Source organism: Aplidium turbinatum, chromosome 2 (genome assembly GCF_918807975.1).
Source record: "Aplidium turbinatum chromosome 2, kaAplTurb1.1, whole genome shotgun sequence".
In the NCBI taxonomy this organism is placed as follows: Eukaryota; Metazoa; Chordata; class Ascidiacea; order Aplousobranchia; family Polyclinidae; genus Aplidium; species Aplidium turbinatum.
Genome location: NC_137473.1, coordinates 48,658,029 through 48,681,598, shown reverse-complemented (window position 1 = coordinate 48,681,598; position 23,570 = coordinate 48,658,029). Strand labels below are relative to the sequence as shown.

The window sequence follows — 23,570 nt, the reverse complement described above, 5'->3', positions numbered from 1 at the left end:
ATTTCGCTTTCAGCAGCATGATCGCTGCTTACTTCACAATGTAGATCCTAACTACCTGTTTTAGCCTGATGCTGCGACTTCGTTGTGGTGATGGCGGTTTGCACTAGCTTTCAGAACACAGTTCCCGGTCATAGCACATGACTAGGGAACTGTGTTCCGAAAGCTAGTGCAAACCACCAATACTACAGCCAAGGCCTATGAAAGGGGTACGGGGGGTACGCGTACCCTTGAGGTCCCAGGGTTGTGGTTGTTGGTGCTTGGGGGGCCTGAAATGGTGATTTTATAGTTTACCCGCAAAAAGTTTGTTTAAAACCACCCTAAATGACTAAATTCAAGCATAAAAGTTGTTATTCTTTAGTCCGGGGAGAGGAGGAGGGGCGAAATAGCAAAAGGGCCCGGAAAGGTAATTGAGTGCATTGCGCGCAAATTATTATTCAGTATCATTGTGTATTTAGTATTATTGTGCATAGCCTATTAAAATTAAATAATAGTTTTAGTGCAGCCTGATGCTATTATTGCACACAAATGACCAATTCTGCAGTAAAATGTATGTGTGCAATACGCCACGCGTTTTGCCCAAGACAAAGGGGGGTCGGAGTGAGAAGGGGGGCCCGGAATGACTCTTTGCACCCCTAGTGAAAATTTTTCTCAGAGGCCCCGACTACAGCAAACTCGAAGCATCAGGATAAAACACGTCGTTAGTATCTACAGTGTGAAAAAATAAAGGAAGTTTTGGAGCCAACTACTGACAATTGTTTCACTTGGGTGCAAAATAGCGTCAATAAGAAGTCTCATAACTGGCGATTTTCAGCCAACTGTCGTAATTCTTTCGAGCTGTGCTTTATCAGTGATCAAACCCTTCACATGAATGTTTCTACTGGACTTCCTTGATTTCATAAAAAATAATACCTACGATACTGCGGCGACATAGAGTCGAACCGGGAATTTTTGCTTGGACGGCACCAATGCTAAGCGTTACACCATCGACGCCGATGATGACACCAGCATGCGGTTATTTGGTAATTAATAAATACAGCAACATTTAAAATAATAACTAAGATACTGCGTCGACCGGGAGTCGAACCCGGAACTAGTGCTTGGAAGGCACCAATGCTAACCGTTACACCATCGACGCTGATGATGAGTTGATGACATCAGCATGGTTGTTTGGTAATAATTAATAAATGCAGTGATTTTTAAAATAATAACTTCTTCTTCTTGGTTTGAGGCCGCCACAGATCACGTTGTTACATCCAGGCGCAGCAGCCAATGGATTATGTATTCATCGAGCGTTGTGAGGTCCACATATCTGTCCTGGGGTCGATATACAGGACAAAATAACAACTAAGATATTGCGTCGACCGGGAGTCGAACCCGGAACTAGTGCTTGGAAGGCACCAATGCTAACCGTTACACCATCGACGCTGATGGTGAGAGCAGCATGTTTGTCATGTAATTAATAAGTACGGTAACATAATAATAATTGGTAATGCAGAATTCCATGTCGTGCAGGCATTTGTTATCTTGGTGACGTGATTGGGAGATTAGGAGGTTGTATGGATGCCGTCGTAGTGAGGGTGCAATTGGTCTGGAAGAGTTTCCGTGAGCTTATCCTTATGGGTAAGGATCTCTTCGGTAGTTGAGGTCACGTGCTTAATATTTGCGTGAGGTGTGTTGTACTGCATGCAAGTGGGACTTGGCCCTTTATGTCGAAGGCTACGTTGCAATGATAATGCCATGGTACGATGGATCTGTTCCAAGTGCCTTTCTGACTGGGTGACGATGGAAAAGCTGAGATCTAGGCTTAGTAACCATCAGCTTGGAGAAGGCCACGTTGGTACGGACACGTGAAACGCATGGAAGAAGTCACCTGGCCAATAACATGGGGTGCCGAAAGCGGGGGCCCCGGCAGGGAGCGGATGCCCCCCTGCCCTCAACTTTTCTGTGGATGGGGGGGCAGGAAGGGCAATGGTGCCCTTTTAAGGTCACGTAAGCTACTGCACATTTTGAAATATAACAATTTCCGCTATTCGCTTTTAGCCTAATTATAATCTTTCATTTTTGCCTCGAAACAATATTCAATTCACAAAATTCTGTATCACAGTTGGTTACATCATTATAACATAGCATGATGCCCTTCCGTACCATTGTTATTTGTATACCGGACACTTATTGTATCATTACTCAATAATGAGCTAATAGAAGAGCGTTATCACTATAGGCTATCTTATCTTAAAACTTAAAAAAATATTGCATCTTTCAGCAACAAAAGTGCCCTTTTTTCATGATCCTGCCCCCCCAGTCAAAAATCGTTCCGGCGCCCCTGATGATGAAAGCATCATATTGTCATACGTCACTCTACTGTCCGCCTTATTAGCTCAGTGGTTACGCGCCCGACTCAAGATCACGCGGCGCTGGTTCGACTCTCGGCGTGTGCGCTTGAGAAACGCATTTTAGGACTGCTCTTCATTCAGCGACACCTAGTGGAAGGAATGATTCCCCGGCAACAACACTTCAACAATCAGAAAACTTCACTCTACCATTCTCGGTAACCGGCCCTGCGTCAAGAGCCTATAGTAGGCTATGCGACAAACTTCCAGGAATAACATATCCAAGCTATGTCAGTCCGAGGATAAAGATTCAAAACCAAACCAAACCAACCTGGTCTGCACAAAGATAAAATGTCTGCATTCATATAAATCGGAAAACTTATTTAGCCGTTCGTATAAATTTGTAGCAAAGGCTGCTTCGGCATGCGTAACCACAAAATCGTTCAGACAGAATTGTTGCGGTAGGCGTAATATTTGCTTAAAAATTTATGGACTGCAATTAAAACTTGGCAGACACAGTTATTAACCTTAAATGGAACCCTGAAAATTCACGTATCTTGCCAATCGTAAAAAAAACAGTTCATACGTTTTTGCTGTTCAAGCTTACAGTAGGCCTACTTGCACGCAAAATTTGACTATCAAAAATCATCCCCAGACAGCTTGCTAAACCTGCTATCGCAATGTCCTTAGATAAATTTATGTACTCCGATTATATTCGAACGAAATAGAAGCGCTGCATACAATAGTTAATAGCAAAGATTGTTTTTACCACCAGAAACTTCAAATATCGTAAATTTGGTAAGTAAACAATTTTTATTTGCCAAGTGTAAAGGTTGCTCAGAAGTCAAGTGGGACAAGGTTGATTCGTCTATGAGGCGGGCCTGATCGATATCGGTTATCGCAGTGCGATAATAAACAACTCTGCCAAACGCATGCCAGCGCTACTTTTGCAACAAAGCCTAAAGCTCATTAATAAAAATACTAAACTGCATTTTAGTATGAAGGATTAACAACTATGTTCTGTTCTTATTAAAACTCTTCAGTTTTTTTTAAATCAGCAACATCAAAAAGTATTGAATTCATGCAAGGGCAGTCAGCAGCTGACAGGGCTGACACAGGCCGATATAGTGCTTTCTCCCACAGAAGGCCTTCCTGCCAGAAAGCGTGAACCCAAGAACTATTGGCGATGCCTTAACCGCGAACTGGGGATATTCTTTGGAAAGCACAAGTTGTAAATATGAACAGGAGCAAACGATGCAATATCTTCTTGAATGCCCTGTCCTAAAAGCAAGATGCTCTGCACAAGATTTAGCCGAGTTCAACGATAAAGCAAGAACTTGCTTGATGCTCTGGGCTACGGCCGTGTGACACACGATGAAGAAGAACAAGCAGTTACAAGTTAAACTAACTTATTCCGAACTGGCTTGTCTGCTAATCACACTAATGATTCCGTCACGATTTCTTTCTATCTCTTACCAGGAAAAAGACTTGGAAAGGTTCAATGACGTAGTTTAATGGGTCAAACCGAAAAGCAGTCAATTAAATGTCGAATAATTCTACTAGCGAAATGATAATCTGACTTCTTGAAGAACTTTAACGAACGGCTTCTCAAATAACTCTAATTTCTGCATCAACTACCAATCCACAACTCATAGCACACCTCTCATAATCAACTCATAATAATCACCATAATAATAATCTCAGAATAATCCGAATACAAACTACACCACTATTTATAGTTGGTTGTTCAGTCCAGTAACATCGAGAAGGTTACGTAACGTCACATTGTTCTGTCAAGTTGCAATAAATGTCAACAAGCAGAAGCTTATAGAAGTCTAAAGAATGTCACGTTCGCAAGAAGATTCTTACATAATAACGATTTCGCAATCGGACATTTACTGATAAACAACCTTATGACGTCATGACAAACGACGCTCAGAAATCATGAAAAACAACAGAACCTTCTAGATTTGCATGCTTACAGATGATTCTAGAAATACGTTACATAATGCAAATTTCTCAATCAGAGGTTACTTCAGGTCATAACCGATAATAACACAACGCACCAGAATTCCATAATGAAAATAGCACATTCGTTGAAGATACAAAGCAAGCCATCGCGAGGCAGTTGCACCTTGATTGTGACATACGCCCCCCCTTAGAATATTGTTGCAAACAATATAACAACACAATCAATACAAAACACACCATAAAACAATTAATTACTCAATAATCAGTTCCCATAAGTCTATCGTTGCATGATCTACCAACGATAGCTTTTCTCAAAACAATAGTCACGTTTTCTGCGAAAGTCTCCAACGTCCTCAACATCTTCAGTGCATCGGCGAGCGAGATGACCCATCTTCCTACATCGGAAACATCTCCTCTCCGGACAGTCCTTGGCGAGATGACCTTCTTTATGACAATTATAGCAAGCCTTTTCATCAGAAGGGCAGCTCCTGGCTATGTGTCCAATCTCACCACATTGGTAGCAATGGTTGTCACGGCAACGTCTGTTTTCCGAATGTCCGCCGTCAGCAACGCACTCCCTGGCGAAATGTCCGCGTCTACCGCATCTATAGCAAACTCCAAATGGTCGTCGCCTGTCTCTTCTCCTCGGTTCTTCGCGCTCGTAATATCCGTCATCGTGAGATCGTTGCTGATTATCTACAGAACAATCTCGAGCAAAGTGACCATTCTTGCCACAAGAATAACAAGTAACTTCAGAATCTCTCTCAAAAACATTTCCGATTATCAGATCAACTAAAGGGTTTTGTAAACATAACGCTTTCACAGTCCCACTACAATACGGAGTTTCGATATATATCATCGCTAACGGTCCTTGGATTGAAGTGGTATCTATCTTTGTCACATGGCCAGTTTTTCCCGTTAACTGATTATCTTTAACCAAATCTCTCCTCACTATTATACCAGTAGAACCAGAATCACGTAAAACTTTTACCTTTTTGTCTCCAACTTTTCCATCCACTACTGGCAGGTGATCTTCAGGCAGGCGCGGATCTAGGAGTTTTTTTTGGGGGGGGGCCAGAAAATTTGAAAATGAATTAAAAAGTAAGAAAAAGATAAAACAGATAGCCTATGAACAATCAGTGGCGTAGCCAGGAATTTGGGGGGTTTTGACGGCGTGTTCGCCAAAGGCGACACCCAGCGGCGGGGGGTCTGGGGGACCTCCCCCAGAAAATTTTGAAAAATTACTTTGAATTTGGTGCATTCTGAGAGCATTTTCAACAAAAATATGGGTATAAATATTCCTGTAAAATGGTGCTGTCCGGTGGCATAGCAAAAGGATAAGATCATGTTTTCTTCGGCATGTTTTCGGTAATAAAGCTAAGCATTTATGTTTTCTTGTTGCTAATTCCTGGCTGAGATGTTTGAATGTTTGGTATTGGCAAAACTCGCTCTTTTAATGCAGTTTCGCTTAAAATTAGGCACACTTTGTTTTAGAGACATGGAGACTGAAAGCATCATTCTTAATCTCGTGACGTCACACGCGTGCCAAAGGGGGGGTTGTAAGTCAGCTGTGGGACTAATATCAGCTGTTTAGAAGCATATCAAACCATTCAACAATTTCTCACAAAATTTCGGGGGGGGCCCGGGCCCCTTGGGCCCCCCCATAAATCCGCGCCTGTCTTCAGGTATTATTTTTCCGCAAACATCTTCATCCGGATTCTCCTCGTCAAGCGTGGGTTCAGGAATCATTAACGCACAACCGCATCGATAAACGTCCGTGTCTTTATCTTTTCCAGACTGATTAGGTAAGGAAAACGACTTGTCCTTGCATTCCTTCGCTTCGTGTCCTTGCCTATTGCAACGATTGCACCACTTCCTCGATTCCTGATGATTTCTGTTAGTCTTCCTCCGGCAGTTAACAGACTTATGACCTAAGCCATTACAATTAAAACAACGTACTTCTCTTGGAACAGCACCCCCTTTAGAATTATTTGTTTGCTCCTCGTCATTATCGCATGACAGCGTTTCTTCAGTCGACAACTTCTCATCATGAGCAACTAAGTACTGTTCTGCCACACTGGCTATTTCTTCTAGATTCTTTGGACTTCTCTCCATTAGATAAACAGACAGATCTTTTGAACATGAATCTGTGAATTGTTCCTTAACTATAAGGTTTGCCAATCCGTCCAATGATTGTTCGGCCCCCGAAAGTTCAAACCATTTTAACAAAAGGTTTCTTAAACGTTCAATAAATTGACCTGGACTTTCGTGTCGTTCAGGCTTTGCCTCACGGAATCTTTGACGGTATCCATGCTCGGTAAAATTGTATCGTTTTAACAGAGCTAACTTCAATCTGTCGTAGTTCATGGCCTCTTCTTGCGAAAGTCTTGAATATACATCAAGAGCTTGTCCCGATAATAACATGCTTAGCTGGGTAGCCCACGTCGACTTCTCCAATTTGGCTATTGTAGCATATCTTTCAAATCTTAACAGATAACTATCCAACTCATCTTTTTCTTCAACAAATGATGGCAAATCTGGACGTCTAACTTGCGCCACAATAACATCTCGAGCATTACCGTTAGTAGAATTAGATCGCTCACCAATGTCCAGCTTTTGTCTTTCTAATTCAAGTTTTAACTTTTCCAATTCATATTGCGCTCTTCTTTCTTCAGCTTCTGCTTCGCGCTGCGCTTGTTTCTCTTCAGCTTCTCGTTGAGCTTGTTTTTCTTCAGCTTCAGCTTCGCGCTGCGCTTGTTTCTCTTCAGCTTCTCGTTGAGCTTGTTTTTCTTCAGCTTCGCGCTGCGCCCGCTTCTCCTCTGCTTCGCGTTGCGCCCGCTTCTCCTCTGCTTAAGCTTCAAGTTGTGCTCGCTTTTCCTCAGCTTCAAGTTGTGCTCGCTTTTCCTCAGCTTCAAGTTCTGCTTTCCTTATTTCACGAGCAGCTCTTCTATCTTCTCTTTCGTCAGCTTCTCGCTGAGCTTTTTGGTCCATTATCTTGTGATACTCTTCCATCACAAACTGAGACTTCTCATTACCAGTCAGCCCCATTCGTTCAGCCATGCTCCCTAAGTCTTCAATCATCTCATGTTTGACAGTATCCGCCATCTTGACATTAATTTATTATTCTTTCAATAAATCTTCGGTATTCTTCGGTTTTTCGGTTAAATTTTTTCGGTTTATCCCGGACGAGCCCCCAGAATGTCACGATTTCTTTCTATCTCTTACCAGGAAAAAGACTTGGAAAGGTTCAATGACGTAGTTTAATGGGTCAAACCGAAAAGCAGTCAATTAAATGTCGAATAATTCTACTAGCGAAATGATAATCTGACTTCTTGAAGAACTTTAACGAACGGCTTCTCAAATAACTCTAATTTCTGCATCAACTACCAATCCACAACTCATAGCACACCTCTCATAATCAACTCATAATAATCACCATAATAATAATCTCAGAATAATCCGAATACAAACTACACCACTATTTATAGTTGGTTGTTCAGTCCAGTAACATCGAGAAGGTTACGTAACGTCACATTGTTCTGTCAAGTTGCAATAAATGTCAACAAGCAGAAGCTTATAGAAGTCTAAAGAATGTCACGTTCGCAAGAAGATTCTTACATAATAACGATTTCGCAATCGGACATTTACTGATAAACAACCTTATGACGTCATGACAAACGACGCTCAGAAATCATGAAAAACAACAGAACCTTCTAGATTTGCATGCTTACAGATGATTCTAGAAATACGTTACATAATGCAAATTTCTCAATCAGAGGTTACTTCAGGTCATAACCGATAATAACACAACGCACCAGAATTCCATAATGAAAATAGCACATTCGTTGAAGATACAAAGCAAGCCATCGCGAGGCAGTTGCACCTTGATTGTGACATACAAGTTTGCACTTGGCACCATCAAGTGTCCAACAAATGCAAAATTTCAGCTTGCATCGATCATAGTAGCCGAGCCTTTGTGTTTACTAAACTCTTTCGATTTCCACAAAAGCCAGGGACCAGGGGCGTTGACAGGGGGGTCTAGGTGATACTTTTGGACCCGGGCCAGGAATATTTGAGGAGCCTGGATTTAAAAAATTCCCCGCGACTTCAAACATTATCAAGATCTTAATATAATCAGATCTAAAGCAGTTGCCATCAGAAGGTAGAACAACCATTTCAGCTGTCAAATGGTAAAGTACCGGGCCCTTTCTGGGTACCAGGCCTACTTCAGCTTTCTGGTGGTAAAATAGAAACTTCTGCCACCAAACATTAAAATAAGAATTTTGTCTAGTATAATGATTTCCCTAACCACGAATATTACCCGAAACACGAATTTCAAAACAAAAAGGCTAATATTTGTTCAAACTCAAAAACTGAAATGGCACAAGTAAGAAGATTGCTATCCCTATTTCTGCACTAAAAATTAGACCAAAACCGATTTTCAGATTGCAGCAATTAGCAAATGTTTGACCTAGGCTCAAACACCTTTCCCAAATCAAATTGAAAACTTACTGACTGTCTGCAGTGCTGCAAATTCTCTTCTGGTGAGCCTAGAATGACCAGTGAAACATCAATGGAATCGGGAAGTAATACTCTAGCGCCAGGGGACAAATAAAAGTTCAAAAAAGCAATCGCTAGATAGAAATAGTAAGTTTTGTGGTTTAAGAAATTTTAAGATTGAGCAAGATTTGTTGTAGGCTAGTTATGACCATGCTTAAACGACATCAATAAAAGTTTGTACACAACCTTTATATTCATAACTTTGTCGATGAAGGGGACCGAAAATAAATTGGTCCCGGGCCCGAGAAATCCTGGCAACGGCTCTGCCAGGGACGTAGCCATAGGCTAAGGGCCAATCGTATCCTCAAAAGTTATCTTATTTTATTAATTTAACAAAAGAAAGTTCAGATATCAAGTTCAACGGGAGCTTAACCCATAAAACAATTTTTCCTGCGCCACTGGATGCAGGCTACGCAGTAGCCAGTGGAGTTAACAGGGGGTCCAGGGGGTACTTTTGGACCCAGGATGATTTTAAGGGCCTGTAAGTGTAGTCTTTCCGAGGGGCCCAGAAACGTGAAGAAACCACTTTGTATTCATTGTATACTGGTGCGTTTTTCTTAAAAGTGTCCTAATTTAAAGCCTGCGGATTTCCTTGGTAGGCTACCGGGTCCAAATTATCCTTTCAACTCCCCTGACAGTAGCTTAAGTGTAAGAAAAATGGAAAAGCTTGCAATTTAGACAAACAGATTTTGCAAAAAATGAATTTTATCTGATTGGTCTCACTTTACTTATTCGGATTATATTATTAAAGCCAATTACGATCTTTTCAAGTAGCCTAACTTATGAAAACAGCTCTAGCCTCTAATCTAACCTACATTATGCACGAGTGCACGTCTTAAACTTTTGTGCTTTTGCCACCTTTTTTCTTTTGTTGGTTTTGTTCCCGCAGGCCTACTCTATTTGTAGGCTACCCTTATCATTACTGCTGTGTTCCGACAAAAAAATTGAATTAAATGGGTTTTTCACTGGGTATCCGTTTTGCTTAGACGTTATTTTTTTTGAGAACAGAAAGTGACATTGGATGAATCTGTCGATTTGAATCTGAATTTGTCAGTTTGAATCTGTATCCTTGGCTTTTCACAGCCAGAGGATGGAGATTCAAACCAACAGCAGCTGTTTCATAATGTCAGTGGCTAAACCTTTTTAGGCCTATTGAATTTAAATAATTTCTTGAACCAACTGAATTTGAAATCAAACCCTTGAATTTGAAAGAATTAATTTCTTTATTAAAGGACCTAATTGTGTCAAGTCAAAGATATTTTGTTTCAATAACGCCACATATAGGCCTAGGGCCCTAGGCTATAGGTAGGCTTACCATATTTTTGTGACTTCAAAACGGGACGCCTCCAAAGACCAAGACCACTTTGGTCTTAGCTGTGATATTTTAACTTTACATTTTACGATATTATTACATAGGCCTACATTTAAAGCCATCCCGACTGTCTTCATTGACCGTATTGTCATCGAGAGTTTGGGCGCATATTCTCTGTCTAAATATCGGTTTCAGTTCGCTAGAAAGGAATTGACGTTAACGATACAAAATAATTCGAATTTAGATTTTTTTTGTAGCCTAAAGCAAAAGGAAGAAAGAATAATAAAATAGCCTGCGGTTTTCAAGTCCATAAGTAACTCCCAATTGCACTGAATGTAGCCTACCCAACACTGCGTACAAGTATTTGCGAATTTACTTATTCACCCAATCATACTTTTTTGTAGATAACACCTTCTTCAAAAAGACATTGTTCAATTTTACATTCTCGTAAAAGTCAGAGCAGGACCAATCAGTATTGATTTTACATGTGATAATGGCTTTCACGTTCTGCTCCAGCATCCTGCTTCTGCTCTCAGACCTCATGCTCTTCATGATGGAAAAAAATTCTTTCAACGGGTGCGGATGTTCCGGTAAACAAAATATGAACTTTATCAGCTTTTGAAAGTTTGAAACGCGTATGCATTTTTTTTTCAAATTCTTTGAACATCTCAACCCACTTTTGTTCCAAAGACGCATTTTGCCAGCTCTCTTCGTTACATTGTTCAGACATGTGCCTCTTCACTGGTACTTGTTAGTCGAAAAGAGAGTCGCTGTTGATCACCTGCTTCCCAAACATCATGTTGATCTTTTCTGCAGACTCACACACTCGCACTCAGGATATTTCTTTGTTTAGATCGATCCAAAGATGAGGAAGCACATCTTTATAAGAACCATCATAAAGATCCATATACGAATCGAATCCAGAATAGTCTCGTTGAAGTATTTCAACTGCCCATGAACAAATTTCAAATAAAGCTCTTGTGTTGGTTCTTCGAAGCATTTTTCATGAGAGTAGGACAACCTTTTTGGGAGTTGAAGTAACTTTTCAATCCCTCAAACATTTCAAGTAGGCTATTCTTTGCAAAGTATTCTTTACCGGTAGGCGCTACACAGCAACAACAGTAACGAGAACATGCTAATTGGAAATGCTCGTGTATTATGCTGGCTGGCTGAACGCCCAAGCGGGGCGTTTGGCTGACCGGTCGGGACGCCGGGACAACCAGACGTTAAAAAGCGGGACTATCCCGCCTAAAACGGGACGTATAATGGTAAGCCTACCTATAGGCTACCCAAACAAGCAGAGTAGGCAGGCGCGAATCTAAGAGTTTTTTTCGGGGGGGGCCAGAAAATTTGAAAATCAATTAAAAAGAAAGAAAAAGCTAAACAGATATGAACAATGATACTACGACATATACGATATGCTAGAAAATAGACATTAAAACAACCATTTTCATCAGTTGTGATGCCAAGGGACTAATATCAGCTGTTTAGAAGCATATCAAACCATTTGATGCGGAAGCATACAATTTTTCACAAAATTGCGGGGGGGGCCCGGGCCCCCTGGGCCCCCCCCATAAATCCGCGCCTGAGAGTAGGGTAAATAAAAATTAAAAACAATGCATTGTAAGTTACAGCTGTTGATTAGATTGTGGCGCAATATTCTTATGGCGCTGTTAATTAGATTATGGCTCAATTATGAATGGTAACGTAAGACCATAAACAGCCATCTAGTCAGCCACCACCTCCATAACAATAAATCTAACTAGCGTAACATATTCATATGCTATATAGACACACTAGGTGTGCAGAAGCAGGCACACTACTTCTGTAAATAAAAAGTTTTTTAGCCACTGACAGTAAAAAATAAATTATCAACACATGAAAAAAGGTTAGCCTACAAATTGTTCAGTAAAACTTGCGAAAACACTTCTTCAAAAATCAAGAGCTAATGGAAGCGACTTACTACCAGACTTCATGTCCAATAGCAATATTATTTTTATTTTTTTGCATTTCTTGCGTCCGTATTTGATTATTTTTTGTTTTTCCTTCTTTTTTGATGTGTCAATTCGCTACAAACGCAATAGCCTACTTACTTTCATACAGGCTAACTGTTTGAATGAAAGAGTGCAGACTCGACGACATCCTACGCAGGGGCATCGGAAGACAATTTTCCTGTGGATGGGGGGCAGCGGGGGCAATGATGCCCTTGTAAGGTCATGTAAGCTACTGCATATTTTGCAATATAACAATTTCTGCTATTCGCTTTTAGCCCAATTATAATTTTTCATTTTTGCCTCAAAATAATATTCATGACACAAAAATCTGTATCACAGTAGATTAGCCTACATCATTATAACATAGTATGATGCCCTTCCGTGCCATTGTTGTTTGTATATCGGACACTTGTCAATGAGCTGATAAATGAGCATAATTTAATTGCTATAAGATAAGATATAGGCCTAGCCTATATCTTATCTTAAAACTTAAAAAATGACCTTTCAGCAATAAAAGTAGGCTACCGTACCCTTGAAACTTAAAAAATGACCTTTCAGCAATAAAAGTGCCCTTTTTTTATAATCCTGCCCCCCCTCCCCCAGTCAAAAATCGTTGCGGCGCCCCTGATCCTACGCCTTTTTAGGGCCACTGTCTTTCGCACTCTCTCATTGGATGCATACTTTACGTTTTTGATTTAGCCTATGTAGGGGAAGGAGGGGCAAAAAGTCACAAAATTTACTAATAGAACCATCTACACGCCCTGGGTGGGAATTTCATAAACATTTACAAACTAAGGTTTAGTGTCGCACTTCGAGTACTTGAAGTACATATAATATTCCAGATAACTATATTCTTTATCAAAAATTTTCGACATTTTGAATGAGCACTGAGGTGAGACTTTTTCCCCCGCCTCCGGGTTAGTTGTCACAAACCTTGGGGTAAATTGTCACATGCAGTTTGTAACGCGTAAAGTTTATTTAGGATGCAGTACAATGGAATTAATAAGATAGTACAGATAGGCTCCATTAAAAAGCCAATTATACATAGTATTCACTTTACAAGTATGGTATTTGTTGTTACTTTTAAAATTGGCTTTTGTGTGGAGTCCAAAACTACTGCACATTGTACTCAGATAATTGAGAGCAGTGAAAGCTAAACAAGTTTGCTTCTCGTTTTGTTTGTCCACAAAGTGGAATTGGAAGCTTGAAGACAACATCCTCTAGTGGATGAAGGTAAGTATCAGGATTTTCAGGAAAATGAAACTGCATGTTTCCAAATTTATCAAGGCATTTTTTCCGCATGAAGTTTGATTTAATCTGATCTTTGGTGAAGTCTAAACCTTTTTCAACGTAATATTGTGTGGCTCGATCACTTTCGACTTTCACAACAATGTGGTCGTCCATATCTATGTTATCAAGACTAAGTGGTGTCTGGACACAACTTTCATAATCTGAGTCTTCATCGGTGGTATCATCGCACAAGGTTGTTTCATCTAAGCTTTCATTGTCCTCACTTGATGATTCTGGTGCTGGAGTCTTGGTCTTCTTTTGAAACTTTATCACTCTTTTAGCGGCTGTTTTCTTCCCTTTTCTTTTGCTGTTCTTTTCTTCTGCCATCCTTTTCATAACAGATGAGTCTGTGTATATCTCAGATTTTCTCTTCTCCCTTTTCCTGGAGCTTTTCTTCTTTGCTTTGAGGTGCCCAAATGGTCGTAGAGTTTGTGGAGGAATTAAGATTTGAGTAGATGAGGCGGAGCCTGAAGAAGGCACATGTGTGTCTTCAAACAAGGCTTGACTTGTGGTTTAGATTGGAATACAACGACTTAATGTTTTGTAGTTAACATCATTGTTGCTAGCAGATTTTCTGATGCTCAGGCCACCATTCACAACCGCTTCTGCAGCAGCCTCCATCGCGTCTTTCGAATACCGTCCACGTTCAGTTTTCCTTTGGTAGTTCCGCATCTGCAAAAATATAAGCTACCGGTACTGGTTTTATATGAGAAAGAAACAAGAATTATTGGTAATACAGTAGGTTTAGCTTATTTATGACAGAATTTACAGAAATACACTCTGATTGAAACAAGATGGTTAATGAAGTATTAGTATTGAACCTCGGGGTAAGTTGTCACACAATGTGACAACTTACCTCAAAGCATCTTTAGTTTTTAAATTCCAAATTTTGGTCAACATGCTTCAGCATTTTAAACGATAAGTTCATCCATATATTACTGACATTAGTCACTACTAACAGAAACAAAAAGATTCCGCATATATTCAGAAACGTTTAAGTTGTATCAAAATACCTACCTTGGGCAATTCGTCTTTGCAAGAAGCAGAAAATCACTACAGGTTGTTGTCTAGATTTTGTTCACTTCTGTTGCTTAAACCAACATGGCCGATCTCAACGTGTAACCAGGGAAGTAGTACTCGCTTTTTATGACGCCAGAAAGAAGTTTATTACACTGGGTGCGCTAAACTCAGGCTTGTGACAACTTACCCGTGTGACTTTTAGCCCCTCTCTCCCCTACGTTTTGCATTGCATCAAAACAAATACTAGTGACAAGTTTCCAGAATGTTTCACTTTGAAAGTTTAAAGAAAATTATAAATTTACAAAATAAAGATAAGGTGTAGCCTAAAGATCAGGAACAGCGTGATTCCTTTTATTTTTCACTGGTGCAATTTGTTGTTAGATGCATTCTATAAGGACAGCTATCAGGTTTATCTACTTTAGTTTAGACACGTAGCACACGCGACGAGGTGGCCGAGTGGTTAAGGCGATGGACTGCTAATCCATTGTGCTCTGCACGCGTGGGTTCGAATCCCATCCTCGTCGAAAGTGGGGATGTAGCTCAGTGGTAGAGCGCACGCTTTGCATGTGTGAGGCCCCGGGTTCAATCCCCGGCATCTCCACAGTTTTTTCTTAAAGAAATCATTATTTATTTATGTTATTTTTTTGCAGTGATATTATTTTTTGCAGATAGCCTTTATGGGAACATATGGAATCAAACACAAAATGGCTAAATCTAAGCTACACCAGGGATCGTCAACCTTTTTTGCATGCGGAGTCACTCAGAAGCACAGCATCTTATGAAAGAGGCAAGTGCTCCCTAATCAACTTAAAGTTGTGATTTTTCTTATTTGAGAAAAAGGTTTTCATAACTTTGATTGCATATATTGGATTGCGCAACTTGTGCATTTGAAGCTTTTCTGTTTTGAAAACTCGAATACTAGGTCATGGTAGAGATGTGCTTAATTGTTATTTTTCAATAACTATTATTAACTAGGAAGCAGGAGCGCCGGAAGCGGGGGGGCAGGGGGGGGCGGATGCCCCCCCTGTCCTCAATTTTTCTGCAGATGGAGGGGCAGGGGGGCAATGGTGCCTTTTTAAAGTTATGTAAGCTACTGCACATTTTGCAATATAACAATTTCTGCTATTCGCTTTTAGCCTATTTATAATCTTTCATTTTTGCCTCAAAATAATATTTAAGGCACAAAATTTTGCAACTGCAACACAGTACAGGCCTTGAAACTCGTTTTTTTTTCGGCAGCCATCGTGGCCTACCGGGAGCTCCTTCTCGGCGGCCAAATCTGCGTGCTTGGAAGCCAAAATACAAAATAAAAATAACGATAGCACAAGTAAATAAAATTAAACTTGCAACAATGCTATAATGATCACTTAGCGTTGTTGAAGTCTGGGCCTGGGCGACGTCCTACAATAGAATCGTTGCACCACGCAGTAACTGCTTTATCGGGATTGTAATCCAGTACTGCAGGACCATCTAGTGACACTCGCACGAGTGTCTTCAATGTGGCTTATTTTAAAGAAGTTCGCCACTCCCCTAGAATTCTTTTTAGCAACGAAAAACAACGTCCGACATGTGTTGACGGTGACGACAAGGTAATAAAATAAGTATTTCAATGATGTGAAGGACATTACTAAAAGAAGCATAATTTTTGCAAAATAACTTATGATCAAAAAATGTTTTTCCCTTGGATGTCAACTAACCTAGTTATTCTTTTTAACAACGATTCAATGTCCGACAACATCGAATCGACATAAAAACGACAATATTGCCAGCCGATGTAAATTAGCACTTCGGATTAAGACTTGTTAAAATAAGCGTCGGGAATTACAAACAAGACTTACAGCGCTGGTGATCGCAGATGGATATATTCCATCAATAACAAATATTCCCGCACAATGCAACAGTGGCGATTATGACGCGCTGACCTAATTTTGCGTCACTCTTTGATACTACATATTTTCGACGTTTAATCCACGATCATTCTATTGCGAAATGAAATAATTGGCTAGACCGGGGCAAAAATTGGCCGACTGAGGAGGTAGCACCGGCGGTCATTCAAGCACTACTTAGCGGCCATGGCCGCAGGCTGCTTTAAGGCTTAACAGTAGGTTACATCATTATAACATAGCATGATGCCCTTCTTTGTGTACCGGACACTTGTAGGCTATCATTACTCAATAGCCTACATAGTGAGCTGAAGGATTAGCATTATCGCTATATCTTAACTTAAAACTTGAAAAAAATTGGCCTTTTAGTAAACAAAAGTGCCCTTTTTTTGTAATCTTGCCCCCCCAGTCAAAAATCGTTCCGGCGCCCCTGCTAGGAAGTGGCTGAAGTTATATACGCACTTTTTTCCAGCAACAGCGCGCATGCGCAGTAAAAGCGACGTAAAGATTAAAAAAAGCATGGAACGGCTGTATTTACGGCGCCGTAAATGCAGCCACTTCCTATTAACTAACCCTTACTTTGAAAACCTTATCTGTTACTTTATAACAGTTAACGAACAAAACCATGAAAGTAGAAGGCTACAATAAACTTTAGACAATCAATCAATCAATCAATGTTTTATTTGTCAGTAACAGGAACATAGGTACATGTTTGAAATATGCAATATACACAGTACAAAAGTTACACAAGTTCCCATACCGACAGGGAGACAACGAGACGACCATACGGTCTACTAGTCAATTGCCACCCTACGGAAATTACGATTTTGCTATTTAAAATAAGCTTACAAGAGAAAAATAATAATTGAAACGTTCCCGCGCTTCAACAACAGCATACGCACAAAAAAAAAAACATATTGATGATAACGTAGGCCAAAACACAAAATTCCATGAAGCAAGCAGAAAATAATAAAGTTTCCGAAGCAACTGACAAGTTGGTTTCCATAACATATCACTTACGATGCACTGTAGCTTTGTAAAATTAACGTTTTGATCTCTTTTTTGAAACAATGAAATGATAAGTTTTTTAGCCTACTTGGAACCTCTGACCAGAGCATTGGTCCCAATACCTGCATGGACTTCTTGCCAAATTCTGTGTTTGATCTGTTTATAAAATAATTGTTGCTTGTTTGATATCTTGTGTTATGCTGATGAATAGATGAAGCATTTGTAAATAAATCACAATACGTAGACGGATACTCATTCATATGAACTTTGTACATATGTTTTTTTATTTCAATGTTATGTATGTCTTTTAGTTTCAAGATGTTCATTTTGAAAAATAAAAAATTAGTGTGAGCATAGTAATTTTGTTTCGTAATTATTCTTATAACCTTTTTTTGTAATTTTATTAATGGATCCAGTGCACTGTCACAGGCCTTTCCCCAGCTTGAAATACAATATTGCAAATGACAGTAAATCAAAGCGTGATACACATCTTTTAAAGTGTCTGTGTTGACATAATTTCTGAGTTTAAGCAACGCCCATGAACCTTTTGCTACTTTTCCGCAAATTTTATCTATGTGATATTTCCATGTTAATTTGTTATCTATGTAAACGCCAAGGTATTTTATTTGATCTTTTTGTTGAATGCTTGTGTTACCAAGGTTAATGTTAAAAATTTTTATGTGTTTTTTATTTGTTATTAGCATGTATTCAGTTTTTGAGAAATTTAATGATAATCTATTAAGCTTCAACCAGTTGTAAACTTTTTGCATTTCGGCATTCACATTGTTCTGCAAATTTATTTCACATTTGTCGCTCATCGTAAAATTGGTGTCGTCAGCAAATAGTTTAACATTCATGTTTGTTGAATTTGGTAAGTCATTTATATACAGTAAGAAAAGAAGGGGTCCCAATGTCAATCCTTGGGGCACACCGCAGGTAACCTGTCTTGAGTTTGAAGAGATTCCATTGACGACCGTGTGCTGTAGACGATTGCTGATATAGCTTTTTAACAATTGTAATGGAAGGCCCCGAAAACCGTATGTTTGCAGTTTCTGTATAACATGTTTGCGGCACGATGCGTCCTTCTGGATTACTCCTTCTTATTCACAAATCACAACATAATGGTAAAAAAGAGCATCTGCATTTGGCGTTCATCATTTACTCACTCATGTCACATAAATCTTAAATTGAAGGAACCAAATGATTGTACTGTACCTGCGTAGGCACAAGTTGTATGACGCCACAATAACTAGACTTACTGTGATGCAGTAGTAAAAAAATTGTAGACCTTTTGCTATAGGCTAGCCTATAAAGGGTGTTTCATTAAGACGGATCGATAAAAACTGTAAACAAAACAATGTTAATGGGTAAATTTTATAGATTTTATTATGGAATTATGTTATTTGGCACTTGACAATTATGTGTGAAAAATATCTTGCTGGCCAATTCACTTCGCTGTTTAGAGAGATGATGATATCTTGCTGGCCAATTCACTTCGCTGTTTCGAGAGATGATGCAACCTGGGAACCGAGAGTAACACCATTGCGTGCTCGTTTATGCCGTTCAGCTGAAAACATTGCTGCAGTCAGGGGCGCCGGAAGCGGGGGGGGGGCGGATGCTCCCCCTGCCCTCAATTTTTCTGCAGATGGAGGGGCAGGGGGGGCAATGGTGCCTTTTTAAAATCATGTAAGCTACTGCACATTTTGCAATATAACAATTTCTGCTATTCGCTTTTAGCCTTATTATAATCTTTTATTTTTGCCTCAAAATAATATTTACGGCACAAAATTTTGCAACACAGTTTCAGGCCTTAAAACTCGTTTTTTTTTTTCGGCAGCCATCGTGGCCTACCGGGAGCTCTTTCTCGGCGGCCAAATCTGCGTGCTTGGAGGCCAAAATAAAAATAACGACAGCACAAGTAAATAGAATTAAACTTGCAACAATGCTAAAATGATCACTTAGCATTGTTGAAGACTGGGCCTGGGCGACGTCCTACAATAGAATCGTTGCGCAACGCAATAACTGCTTTATCAGGATTGTAATCCAGTACTGCGGGACCATCCAACCGTAAACGACACTCGCACGAGTGTCTCCAATATGGCTGATTTTAAAGAAGTTCGCCACTCCCCTAGAATTCTTTTTAGCAACGAAAAACAACGTTCGACATGTGCTAACGATGACGGCAAGGTAATAAAATAAGTATTTCATTGATGTGAAGGACATTACTAGCCTAAAAGAAGCATAATTTTTGCAAAATATGTTCAAAAAATGTTTTCCCCTGGGATGTTAACTAACCTAGTTCTCCTTTTTAACAACGATTCAATGTCCGACAACATCGAATCGCCATAAAAACGACAATATTGCCAGCCGATGTAAATTAACACTTCGGATTAAGACTTGTTAAAATAAACGTCGGGAATTACAAACAAGACTTGCAGCGCTGGTGATCGCAGATGGATATATTCCATCAATAAAAAATATTCCCGTACAATGCAACAGTGGCGATTATGACGCGCTGACCTAATTTTGCGTCACTCTTTGACACTACATATTTTCGACAGTTAATCCACGATCATTCTATTAAAGAATTGGCTAGAAGAGACCGACGGCCAAACTTGGCCGATTGAGGAGGTAGCACAGGCGGTCATTTAAGCACTACTTAGCGGTCATGGCCGCAGGCTGCTTTAAGGCTTGACAGTAGCCTAGGTTACATCATTATAACATAGCATGATGCCCTTCTTTGTATACCGGACACTTGTAGGCTATCATTACTCAATACCTAGTGAGCTGATAGATTAGCATTATCGCTATATCTTATGTTAAAACTTAAAAAAAATTGGCCTTTTAGTACACAAAAGTGCCCTTTTTTCGTAATATTGCCCCCCCAGTCAAATATCGTTCCGGCGCCCCTGGCTGCAGTGCGCGAGAATGTGGCCGAGAGTCCAGGCACCTCTATTCGCCATCGTGCGCAGGAATTGAACTTCTCCGCAACCACGTTGCATCGAATTTTGACGCAAGATTTATCTCTACACGCTTACAAAATTCAATTGACAGAAGAACTCAAGCCTGCTGACCATTTGAAGCGTCGTACGTTCGCCGCTTGGGCGCACGAGCAAAGACAAATCGATGAGGATTTTTCACAAAAAAATCATCTTTAGTGATGAAGCCCATTTCCATAAATTCCATAAAGAAATCAATAAAATTTACCCATTAACATTGTTTTATTTACTGTTTTTATCGATCCGTCTTAATGAAACCAGCAAAGTTAATAACTATGTTCTAACGTAAACATGTTTAGTTGTTTACGTATGTGGTAGTTTGCTTCACACATAGCGGACAAGTACATACTAGCAATATTTCTTCGTCGCAGTTGTTAACGCACAATATCAACACTACAACACAACACAGAAAATAGGAATGACTTTATGAGATGACCATTAAGCTCTACTTACACAATACACAGTATTCAGAACAGCATGTTCAGTTTCATATTGCTAGAACTAATCTTTGTAGATAGTAATGACGAATGATCAAAAGCAATTAGCATGCATGGGAAATCGAACAAGGTAGACGTAACAACTGGTTGAGTATGTTTAGTACCAAAGCCAAGTGTGTGAACTGCAAGTCCCTGAAAAACGAGTGTGACAGTGTGATAATTAAATTGAATAAATAACATAAATATATATTATAGGGCTTAGTGGAGGATGACCTGACAAAAAAAAAACTTAAAAATTAAAGATGCTAATAATAGAGAAAAATGGAGGGGGTCACTGCAGACAATTGGCGGACCCTGGTCCCTGATGTTTCAGTATGAAGACCGGGCTTCTTTGAAAAAAACTGGAGTGAGATATTATAGGCTCAATTTACACCATGTCATTATTATCTTAAAAAAGAATTTCAGAGTCAACAACCTCCTCTGGTTTGGCTTCTGGTCATACTGTATACACAATGGGTGTACACTAGAATTAACCGAATGTGACTGAACTCTATGCGTTAATGACTCAATGAGTGATGTATTGAAAAATAATAAAGAACAATTTGCGATCACATACGTAATCTACGTAAGATATGTAAAACAGCAATCAACAATTAATTGCAGGCCTCATAGCTTCTTTATTCTTCGAGCGACCAAACAGAGTGAAGAAATGTTGACTTGTGGAAGCCGGTGACCAAACATCACCTACCGGTGCGATAGTTTTGGAGGCTTGAATTGCTGTTTTATTGAAATATCACAATACACTAGCACTTTACATAATGAAATGAAAGAGGAAAAAAGTGAAGATCTTATGAAGTCATTAAAACATGTTTTTTTGGTTGGTGCAACTTCTTTTATTTTTTAATAGTGTCACTCAGGAATATATAATTATATTATAGACCATACAAAGAATGTCACAAATGAAACATACCAACTTGTCAAAAAACACAAAACTACAATTACTATGTGTAATAAAGATAAAAAATACTGGAAATTAAATTAAAGTGGCATCTTTAACCAGTGGATAATTTTAAACTGTTTTTCTTGATTCAAAATTTAACAGTCCAGCTGCCACTAATTTTTGCACATCAGCTTTGAAATGAGCATCTGATGCATGAAAAAGTCTTTGTCCTTCATCAGGATTGTTTCGCAAAACATGCAGTAAACTCTGAACATCTGGTTTTGATAAAATTTGTCGAATTTCAGGGTTAGCTAAAATTTTGTCCATTTTTTCCTCTTCTTCAGATTTAACAACAGAAGCATTGCTAGAAGAGACATTACCCGTGTCTGATCCATTTCCAAGTGATGTAAAATGAGTTCCAAGAACCTTGGAAAATTCTTGAAAAAATGTTTGAACATCTTTATCATCCTTGTAATATTCGATTGCTGCTTTTGGATCTTTCTGCATCCATTGAACTGCCTGGGAAAACTTTGGATCTGACAGTTGTTTTAACAACTTTTCATTGTTCTCAACATTGTTTATCAAGCCATCTGTAAGCCATGATTCTTTATTCTTTAAGAAATCCCCTTTGACTTGATCCATTGCTGCTTGTACTTCATCTATTACTAACTCACTTTGAGGGTTATTCTTTGGTTTGACAACATAATCCGGTGCATTGGCAGAATTGTTCACTTTATCACTAGTTTTCTTGTTTTTCAGTGATTTATTTGCCCCAGACTTATTTCCAAATAAAAATCCCTTTTTCATTCCACCATATCCAGTGGCAGAAGCTTTAGGATTTTGTTTGGTTTGATGATTGGCCTCAGTACTTGAGGCAGATTTTGGGATTTCATGTTGTGAAGTTTCTAAGTTAACTGTTTGTTTTTGTTTTGATTCACTCTTTTCTTTGACACGATCTACCAATACACTCATATCTTCAAGAGGTGGAGGACTATCATCATTCCTGGACATTATTGTGATTGTATATTATACTGATGTTCTTGAGCAGAAAAATTGTCTAACTATCTGTTTTATAATAATTACTGCACAAAAGAAAAATCCTTTTATGTTTTTTGTTTGTTGCATGATTATTATTGTTTGGCTTTTTACTTTGCATTTTGCGATATCCAAGGTTAACTTTTTTATTATATATAGGCTATGCAAAATAAGGGTCTCAAGCTAAACTTTCCAACACCTTGCCATGTTAATTATTTAATGCTCATTGTTTTTCCTCGCTAAATTAAGAAAATGAACAATTATTGCTATAGTATTATGTAATCATGCTTTTTCACTGGTTTTTGAAGAAGATTTCTGCTACATGTTGGTATAATTGAATAAATAATCCTAAAAAACATTATTAACAACTATTTGAACCTGTTTTAACAACCAAGATTTGAGCGGTTTTAGTTATGGAGATTCAAATAAGAAAACCTGTTGACTTTTTATTAAATTTAAAAATCTGCATTATGCAAACTTTCCACGATCCACATCAACTTATTTTTTCACCAATGTGGACAATACAAAGTAGTAGGCCAATTCTATTTGGTGACGTGAAAATTTTATGTTTTACTTCTCTTTGAATCTAGCTCACACATTCAGACTTCAGAGGGTAGAAAATAAACAGCAAAAAGAATGTTACTAAAGGAAAACAGAAAATGGAAAGTTTGTAAAGAAAATGAAAGCATTCTTCTTGCATTAACCACTCTGGATACAGAATCAGTTAGGTTATTACCGGTACTCCCTTGCCAATGGTTTTTCTTAAAAGTCTATATACGATAGCCTAGTCT

At 39.1% G+C, this 23,570-nt stretch overlaps 2 protein-coding genes and 4 non-coding genes across 6 annotated transcripts in view; 2 read left to right on the top strand and 4 right to left on the bottom strand.

Moving 5' to 3' along the window:
• Window positions 1-14,704, bottom strand: part of LOC145764360 (uncharacterized) — a 64,508-nt gene extending 49,804 nt beyond the window's left edge. The window contains exons 1-2 of the mRNA XM_082575977.1: window positions 14,665-14,704; window positions 13,355-13,924 (exon numbers count right to left, since the gene is read on the bottom strand). Coding sequence (XP_082432103.1) covers window positions 13,355-13,924; window positions 14,665-14,704 — 610 coding nt within the window. The remainder of the gene's footprint in view (window positions 1-13,354; window positions 13,925-14,664) is intronic.
• On the bottom strand, window positions 1,064-1,135 carry Trnag-ucc (transfer RNA glycine (anticodon UCC)). The gene has a single exon. It is a non-coding gene; the product is annotated as a tRNA-Gly (tRNA).
• Trnag-ucc (transfer RNA glycine (anticodon UCC)) lies at window positions 1,354-1,425 on the bottom strand. Its single transcript has one exon. It is a non-coding gene; the product is annotated as a tRNA-Gly (tRNA).
• Window positions 14,705-14,919: 215 nt separating the features above from the next.
• On the top strand, window positions 14,920-15,001 carry Trnas-gcu (transfer RNA serine (anticodon GCU)). The gene has a single exon. It is a non-coding gene; the product is annotated as a tRNA-Ser (tRNA).
• A 5-nt stretch (window positions 15,002-15,006) lies between these two features.
• On the top strand, window positions 15,007-15,078 carry Trnaa-ugc (transfer RNA alanine (anticodon UGC)). Its single transcript has one exon. It is a non-coding gene; the product is annotated as a tRNA-Ala (tRNA).
• A 5,208-nt stretch (window positions 15,079-20,286) lies between these two features.
• Window positions 20,287-22,864, bottom strand: LOC145765021 (uncharacterized). The gene has a single exon (XM_082576754.1). The coding sequence runs from the start codon at window positions 22,753-22,755 to the stop codon at window positions 21,874-21,876; it is 882 nt and encodes a 293-aa protein (XP_082432880.1). The 5' UTR covers window positions 22,756-22,864; the 3' UTR covers window positions 20,287-21,873.
• Between the last annotated feature and the right edge of the window lie 706 nt (window positions 22,865-23,570).

Coding starts and splice junctions, on each gene's coding strand:
- LOC145765021 (XM_082576754.1), bottom strand. CDS start 22,755: ATGTCCAGGAATGATGATAGTCCTCCACCTCTTGAAGATATGAGTGTA.